The 9,217-nt window shown below is 40.5% G+C and overlaps 1 protein-coding gene across 1 annotated transcript; it reads right to left on the bottom strand.

The window, feature by feature from the left end:
* Positions 1–243: 243 nt before the first annotated feature.
* On the bottom strand, positions 244–8,806 carry LOC110526580 (tubulin--tyrosine ligase). The gene is made up of 7 exons (XM_036982281.2): positions 8,095–8,806; positions 7,397–7,475; positions 7,033–7,265; positions 6,663–6,798; positions 6,202–6,471; positions 5,859–6,002; positions 244–5,321 (listed from the first exon to the last, which is right to left on the bottom strand). Exons 1-7 carry the CDS (start codon positions 8,261–8,263, stop codon positions 5,114–5,116), a joined length of 1,239 nt encoding a protein of 412 aa, XP_036838176.1. The 5' UTR covers positions 8,264–8,806; the 3' UTR covers positions 244–5,113.
* Between the last annotated feature and the right edge of the window lie 411 nt (positions 8,807–9,217).

The raw sequence follows: 9,217 nt of genomic DNA, 5'->3' as shown, positions 1-9,217 counted from the left end.
CAACAGAGTAGTTATTTACGATGCAAGGACATTTGGAGATCTGTCAATCTCGACTCGCCTTTAAAGTCGGCTGCAATGTCGAACTCGCCCTTTGTGTTGGTCGATTGCAGTCATCATGACTGCCATTCAGTTGGATAAAGTCAATGCTGGCAATCATTTACAACATCTATGATTTTCTTTCATGTCATATCTAGTGTAAATCCCTGGGTCTTATGCGCCACAAGAGAAGTCAGGAGACTCAGATCAACGATACATTTTATTCTCCATGATAATGTGACAGTTTTCATGCAAAAGTTTGATAAACATTAGCTAAAAGAAACAGGCATTCATCTGACTAAATACAGTTAAATCATTTTGACTGGGGGAGAGGTTAACATTTCAATGTGCCAATGTTGCTTTTGTGTCAACCGATTTATTTATTCTTGGCTGCCTTGGTTTAGTGAAAATGTTTGATAATGATTGATTTAAAGTTGCAATCTAACTTCTTTGTCTCCCATGGCCATGATACACTCAAAGGAAGATACAGAATGCACTTTAAAAGGACTTGAAATACATCAAACCCACAGATTTCATAGCTGGGGAAGTAATACTGAGGGGTGGATTGATTTTAGACATACAAACAAGTTCTCATTGATAAGAAATAAGAATTCATAACCTACCAAGCAGGTAATTAAAAATGGGAAACGTTCAGTGCAAAGAAACTCTGCATGAGTACAACCAGACATTACAAAAGATTGAACAATTAAAACAGTCACACAGACACATATGCCAAATAGCAATAGGCAAATTCACATCTTTACAATCAAACAAATGAAAGGTGCATTTATATGCAGGAGGTCTATTGCTTCTTCCCAACATCAAGAGGCAATTCCCACTAAGGCACCCCTTCCCTTTGATGGAAAGACATTTCCCCAATTTGTATAATAATACTGATCATTTCCTTTGGTTGTTTTCCCAAGCAATGTGTTGAATAATACAGTTGGTCTTTTTTATTTTGCAAAACAATCTAGAAAACAACACCTTTTTTTTGTGCCCCTCTGATATACAAACTAACCGAACATTTAACCACAAATAGATTATAATTCATAAACATTGTATGCTTTGACCATGTGCATATCAAACAGATACTATTCAAGCAGTCATTCATACCATACTTCATAGCAATCTTTAAACATAAAAAAAAGACAGTGATTAAATGTCTCAATGTTGTCCCTTAAGTAGTGTTTCACTCAAAACACGTTGAAGCATTTCCTCAACTAAAAATATTTGAAAATGTGTGATATTGAAGAAAGAAGTTGGTGGCTAAGGGACTAACTCATACTTAAAACAAAGTTTAACATAGGACAAGGTAACTTAATCTATGGGATAACTGTTGGTGATAATGCTACAAAGCATCTGTAAACTGAATGTGGTCAGGTGTTCTACATTGAATATCACAGTGTAAACACAGAAAGAGACAAGGGCAGGGAAAACAACTTTCTAGCAGGCAGGTTTCACAAGTTCACTTAACATCATGGAAGCGGTGTTAAAAACCTAACTGACTGTGTTTATAGTCTTAAACTACTTAAAAAATAAATACACTTAAATCTGAGATCCGCCCCAGGCGCATTTGTTATCGTTTTGAAGAAAGGAGCATCCAGCATCGTGGTAAAAAGAAGAAAAAAAAACTCAGTACTGCTGTTCTATCGCGCATGCAATGATGTCCGAGGGGGGGGGGGGACAGTGTTGGTCTGTTGTTGTAAGATCGCAAATGGACGTGGCCGTTTCACTGCTATGGATTGCCGCTTAAAAAAAAATTAAAAAAACTTGCATTGACATTAAGTCAATTCAGGGGTTGAAGCTACTACGTTTAATTCAAGTTCACTACATGTTTTAAATAAACAAGCAAAAACTAACAAGAAACACATTTTCTTTGAGCAAGCATCACCAACACACACACTAAACAAACATTTCTGCAAAAGCAATTGGTGCAGAACTACGCAAATCTATTTCAAAACATCTGGTGTCAAAATGCAATGCAGTTCTTGACAAACAGGTGCGTCTCATGGACCTATTGGGAAGGTAAAAAGTATAAAGAGACCATTTTAAAGGAAGTGCTTGGCTAAGAACTCTCAGTATTAGAGGCAAAATGGGAGAATAGGCCTACTTGCATTAGGAGATAAGACACTGACATGCATCCACACCAACATGCAGTCCCTCTTAAGATGACAAAAACTGATTTACAGCTGTAGCGGAGGTCCCCTGTGCGTAACTGTGTACAGTGTATGTGGATTCGTAAATTCCTTGTCAATATATTCCATCTGTATATGTTTATCATCTACAGTGCCTTGCGAAAGTATTCGGCCCCCTTGAACTTTGCGACCTTTTGCCACATTTCAGGCTTCAAACATAAAGATATAAAACTGTATTTTTTTGTAAAGAATCAACAACAAGTGGGACACAATCATGAAGTGGAACGACATTTATTGGATATTTCAAACTTTTTTAATAAATCAAAAACTGAAAAATTGGGCGTGCAAAATTATTCAGCCCCCTTAAGTTAATACTTTGTAGCGCCACCTTTTGCTGCGATTACAGATGTAAGTCGCTTGGGGTATGTCTCTATCAGTTTTGCACATCGAGAGACTGACATTTTTTCCCATTCCTCCTTGCAAAACAGCTCGAGCTCAGTGAGGTTGGATGGAGAGCATTTGTGAACAGCAGTTTTCAGTTCTTTCCACAGATTCTCGATTGGATTCAGGTCTGGACTTTGACTTGGCCATTTTAACACCTGGATATATTTATTTTTGAACCATTCCATTGTAGATTTTGCTTTATGTTTTGGATCATTGTCTTGTTGGAAGACAAATCTCCGTCCCAGTCTCAGGTCTTTTGCAGACTCCATCAGGTTTTCTTCCAGAATGGTCCTGTATTTGGCTCCATCCATCTTCCCATCAATTTTAACCATCTTCCCTGTCCCTGCTGAAGAAAAGCAGGCCCAAACCATGATGCTGCCACCACCATGTTTGACAGTGGGGATGGTGTGTTCAGCTGTGTTGCTTTTACGCCAAACATAACGTTTTGCATTGTTGCCAAAAAGTTCAATTTTGGTTTCATCTGACCAGAGCACCTTCTTCCACATGTTTGGTGTGTCTCCCAGGTGGCTTGTGGCAAACTTTAAACGACACTTTTTATGGATATCTTTAAGAAATGGCTTTCTTCTTGCCACTCTTCCATAAAGGCCAGATTTGTGCAATATACGACTGATTGTTGTCCTATGGACAGAGTCTCCCACCTCAGCTGTAGATCTCTGCAGTTCATCCAGAGTGATAATGGGCCTCTTGGCTGCATCTCTGATCAGTGTTCTCCTTGTATGAGCTGAAAGTTTAGAGGGACGGCCAGGTCTTGGGAGATTTGCAGTGGTCTGATACTCCTTCCATTTCAATATTATCGCTTGCACAGTGCTCCTTGGGATGTTTAAAGCTTGGGAAATATTTTTGTATCCAAATCCGGCTTTAAACTTCTTCACAACAGTATCTCGGACCTGCCTGGTGTGTTCCTTGTTCTTCATGATGCTCTCTGCGCTTTTAACGGACCTCTGAGACTATCACAGTGCAGGTGCATTTATACGGAGACTTGATTACACACAGGTGGATTGTATTTATCATCATTAGTCATTTAGGTCAACATTGGATCATTCAGAGATCCTCACTGAACTTCTGGAGAGAGTTTGCTGCACTGAAAGTAAAGGGGCTGAATAATTTTGCACGCCCAATTTTTCAGTTTTTGATTTGTTAAAAAAGTTTGAAATATCCAATAAATGTCGTTCCACTTCATGATTGTGTCCCACTTGTTGTTGATTCTTCAAAAAAAAATACAGTTTTATATCTTTATGTTTGAAGCCTGAAATGTGGCAAAAGGTCGCAAAGTTCAAGGGGGCCGAATACTTTCGCAAGGCACTGTATATTCTGTTTGTTGATTCTGTGTACTGTGGCAGCACCATTTCACCGAATCAAATTCCAAGTAGGCCTATATGTAAATGTACTTGGGAGAATAAAAGTGACCGATTCTAATTCTAACAGTTTTACTGGCAGAACCATAGAAGGTTCAAAATAGTTTGAAATGTTAGAAAGTTGCAAATCTAGTCTCAGTTGGACAGGGAAGGTTTCTCTAGTCATTCAACAAATACTCTGTTGACAGAAATAAGTAATCTGTCTATGAATCTTCTCTTATACAAGGGGGGAATTAACAACACTGACTAAATTAACTTGGGGAAAAAAGGTCTCAAATCGAAGACCTAAAAAAACTACACGGCATGCGCAGAATAATAGCTATCAAATAGCTATAATACAATTTACATAGCAATAAAATAGAAACTGGATGCCTCCTATTTTTTTGCTTTAATACTTTTAAAAACTGCAGTACACAAAACTCTCCGGGGCTTTGTGAATAACCATGATATGAAACAAAGATGTAGGAATGCTAACTTTTGTGGATAAACCCAAAGATCTACAAACCCAGAGAGAGAAGAAGAAAAAAATAATAATAAAAAAAAAAAGAGTCTACATCGCACATACACACACACTTGCCTGACCGACAATACACTGGCTCACGTAACACACAGTAGCAGAAATGCTATGCTAATTCGTCAGGTTGCATCTTTAAGTGGGTATGGGTGGAGATGTAAGGCACTAGTCTGTATAATAAGTAAAGCATCCCCTCCATCTTCAGAGGTCATCCATACACAGTCTAGGGGAGCCTCAGTGGCAGCACTGAAACACAAGGGCTTCTCTCATTGCTCTGGGACCCCCAAACCGGTCATCAGTCTGTCGCCCATTCATCATCATCACCCAAACATTCACCAAGTCTCCACATTCATATTCTGCATGTCTGCCCAGGCTTTCCTCTGAAATGCCCTTCCATTGTGGTGTATGAGAGAGGAAAATCTGGTAGCACATACGAGAAGGTCCCACATTCAATCTTCAGTCAATCACAAGGGTAAACCACTTTGAGACTTGCCAAACAAGAACCAATGAGGTGGCAAGCTTCCAGACCTGTAGGACCTCTCAGAAAAGCCTAGAAGTGAGGAGCGGAGGGTGGAACTTCTGAAGCGGGGGGGGGGGGGGGGGGGGACTTACAATCGGGTGAATGGGCCCACGTGGAGAGGTCCTCTCAGTTTCGGAGAGGAACAAGAGGATGAGGTGAGAGCAGAAAATGAAGGGGAGGAGGAGTAGGGAGCAGGGGAGGAGGAAGATGATCGTGGTTCGGAATCGTTGTTCAGTGTGAAGACAGTGGAGATGGCCACGTCCACGATACCTTGGCATAGCTCCGGGTAGAGTTTCCTAGAGGAGGGAGAGTTAGCAGCGCAATTAATAAGATGCCATGCCAGTTAAAATCAGACAGATTATATAGGGAGGAATTAATGATCAAGAGTCCAGAAAATTTATCTAGCATGGAAAATCAATTCAAAGGACAATTTTACACTCAAGCACATTCAGATTCACCGGGAAGTCAGAGATCTTAAAATAAAACATCCATTAAATCCTAACATGAAAAGTTAGTAAAGCCCTCTAAGCCTTGAACAATGGAACAAACATTTTCAAAGGAATTAATATTTCAGCCCAAACCTCTTGGCGTGAATGAACAAACAACTGCCGGTCAGTCTGAGTAGAGCACACACCATGCACAGGTCTCAAATCATTTAAATCAACAAAGATTCTATGAATAAAATGTAATGAATAACAGTATAACGGATGTAGAGAGGATGACCCAACCGAGTGCAGGCAAGAGGAAGAGGATTAACAGGACAATATAAGAGACACAGTTTTATAGCCTACGTTTTTATGACCACTGGGAGAAGAATATAAAATAGGACTGACTGTGCGCAGGCCGGAGCTCCATTAATCTCTATCAGCCACACCTTGAAGCTCTCATCCACCATGAAGTCAAAGCCGAAGAGCTGGAAGCTCTGATAGGACAAGTGCTTAGTGCTGATGGCAGGTTCAATGCATGTCAGACAGCTCCTAGGAGACCAGACAGAACAACCATTGTCAGGAGTCTAAGTAGAGTATAGCCTAGTTGTGAAGCAAATACCTATAAATAACTATTTGTAGAACTTCGCAATGTTAAGGGAAAGGCCACGTTTAAGGTCATTGAACAAAACTGTATTTTTCCATCTCCTTCAACAAAGTAAAAAAACAGCACCGGAGGAGAAGTAGCTACCTTATAATCTGCTTTATCTGAGGTAAAATGTTGGTCTCCAGCACTATGTTGTGGGTGCTCAGCAGGTACTGCCGGAACTCGTCGAAGAACATCTCGTTGCCCTCCTCGTAGCGGCCATAGTTCTGAGAGTGCTCTTTCTGGATGCAGTGGTTGGTCAGGTGGCTGGTCACGTCCTGGAAGTTGGAGCTGTCGTAGGGCTCCGAGGCCGTCCGCAGCACACCCTCCCGGTAAAGGTAGATGTTGTACTGATGGTCCACGAGCACCCAGCTCCTAAGAACACAACAGCAAACCCGCAGAGTCAGATTACTGGGAAAAACACCAGCGAGAACATTTCTTATTTTGCTGTTCCTCAGACAGCTTGAATTGTGTATTAGAAGCCAATATGGTCTTTGTTGGTAATAAATGTGTAATAAACACACTAGATGTGCTATCACTCAAAGGTATTAGTATCAGCCGCTTACCTGATGTCAAATTTACGGTTGCCAGGTTGCAACAGTAGTGGTCTTTCTAGGTACTTCTGAATGACATGAACCTGCCCTTGATTATCAATGAACTCCAGCAATTGATTTGCATCGTGGGATATCAAAATCCCAGCACCTGGAACAAGAAAACCAACCCAAGCCTCATCTTTGTATACAATCCTTGGAATAGATATTTTGCCAACAAAGTGTTTGTAACTCCCTGGGTAGTCAAAGGAAACTTCCAAAAATATGAGGCATGCATTAGCTTAAAAAGAGAGCTCCACCCCCATAATACCAAATGACTACAGAATCTAGCAGTACTAGCTGTTAGTAGAAATATGAGCCTCTAGACATGATGACTGTTTGGTACCTTTTGCTCCAGCAGATGACTTGGCGATCCACACTGTTCCCTCTCCGCTTTCCTTCCTTGAGTGATAAGAGGCCAGGAAAACTTCTCTTTCATCCGTCTTGGGGTTACTTTTCAGGTGGCTTATGCCATTCTTTGCAGGCGCAATGGGAGTGTTGAGGTTAGTAGGATAGATGATATACGATTCAGGCAACCAGTTGCCAGGATCTGGAAGCTCCGGGCTAGTCTTGATTAACCTGCACAATGCAAAGTAAGCGGATATTGATGATATTTACAGTATCAGCAGGATTTTGTGAAAATTACAGCATCAAAATGAAAATTATTACACTGGAACCTTTTCAACTTGTCAAGGTTTGAAAATGCCTACTTGACTAAAGATGCTTTGCGGCACAACTTGTCTGCTCCTCTGTAATAATTCACCAGTTGCATCAGTCCAGGCTCATGACCTGTGGAGGAGAAACAAACGCATGCAGGAAAAAAAAGGGATGAAAGTGATTATAATAGGGCGGTGTAAACAAGAATTCATTTAGGTCCTTCTCCCTCTCAGAGGTCAAACACGGCATTTCAGTGTCCAATATAGCCTACTTGTGGCATCTTCTGACTTATCCACAGAGGATACGATTCAGTGACCAAGGATGCATGTGGATACAGTGATATCACCAAAATATGGTTATAATTTTGTAACAAAGTAGCAATAGACAATAAGCTCCAGGATAGTCAAGGCCAAACTCTTGATCATAAACTGAGACAGGGGTGGGCCACAAACGAATAATTCTGGAAAATTATCAGTGGTTTAAGGGAGTAACTTTCTTTTTACTTTTGCATAATGTGGAGGTCTTGGTTTGACTCCCAAGGAGACTGGGCGCATTGCAGTGAGTGCCAGATTAGCACTTGTGATGTGTATCAGCTTATGGGCCTCCATCAGAGGTCTACATCAGCGGTTTCATGCGACACAATTCATGGGTTTAGCTCGAGGGCGAGAACAAGAATACTGACACTGCAACAAAATGCATTCAATGCAATGTAAGACCATTTACTGCGTATGCCAAAAGTGTTAACTCTTACCAAGCCGTCCAAATGGCAGTCTGTTCCGTTCGCCCAACATCAAGTTGAATCGGGGATTATCCTTTTTCAGTCTCTTCCATTGTCCAGTAGCGACGAGAATTTTGGAAACTTCAGCATAAATAGTACTGTTGTCGTCTCGGGCGACAAATGTATACATGGGTGAATTCATAATACCACAATATTATATGTGCAACAAAAAAAACGAATTGTTTTCAAGCTCCGATGTAGCTAGTTGATTTAGCAGACTGGCTGGCAAGCGCTATCTCGCGGGCGGCTGTAGCATGATGAGGCAGCCATGTCCAGATTCTGAAAAAAATGAATTTCTTTCACGATGACAAAAGTCCTACTACATGTTGCATTATTCTGGTCTACATTTCACTCATGTTGCCCCAGATTAGGGTGTGACTACTTGGTCACACGTCTGGTCGAGAACCTATCTGGTGTGCTAACTAGCTAGCTTAGCTGTCAAAGCAGTATATTGCTGTCGATTACTCTGGTAGCTGGATATTTTTCTTCAGAATTTTTTTTTGACTGGTTAACTATGTAAACTGCTACTTTGCTAAGATTTCAGCTGTTCAATTTGAGGACAAAACGACCAAACAGAAGATATCCATAATGTTCTGTTGCAGATCAACGGTCCTTTTATTCTTGGCCCACAGCTGTCATCCATCATCTATCGTCACATGAAACGTGGATATACATGACCTGCAATGGATTGTGGTTGATGTAGTCTTTCTATTCCGGTACCTCACTTGAGGTTATCAGATTAAATACCTTCTGTAGAGCAAAAAGCAATAAGGTAACTTTTGATTTCTATTTCAATTTGTGTATAACGGAAATAATGATGTAACTGTATATCTCAGAAAGCATATTATATATTTTAAAGGGTAAGGGTAAGAGGGTAAGAGATTTAAGGGCCAGAGGTTTTGGTAGAGAAACATTTATTTTTGGTCAAAGAGAAACCTCTATTTTGATTGTTTGAAATTGATATAGATGTAACCCCTGAACAAATGTCCAGATTGAATGTATCTCGTTCACTTGAAAGCATGGGCCTCATAATGGTCAGTTGAACTTGCCTCCTATTCAATACCCAGCAGATTATATTAATTAAATAATGAGACAT

Source organism: Oncorhynchus mykiss, chromosome 1 (assembly GCF_057628025.1).
Source record: "Oncorhynchus mykiss isolate SJ-2025 chromosome 1, ASM5762802v1, whole genome shotgun sequence".
NCBI lineage: Eukaryota > Metazoa > Chordata > Actinopteri > Salmoniformes > Salmonidae > Oncorhynchus > Oncorhynchus mykiss.
The sequence above is the reverse complement of the archived record's forward strand: the minus strand, read 5'-3'. Positions and strand labels throughout refer to the sequence as shown.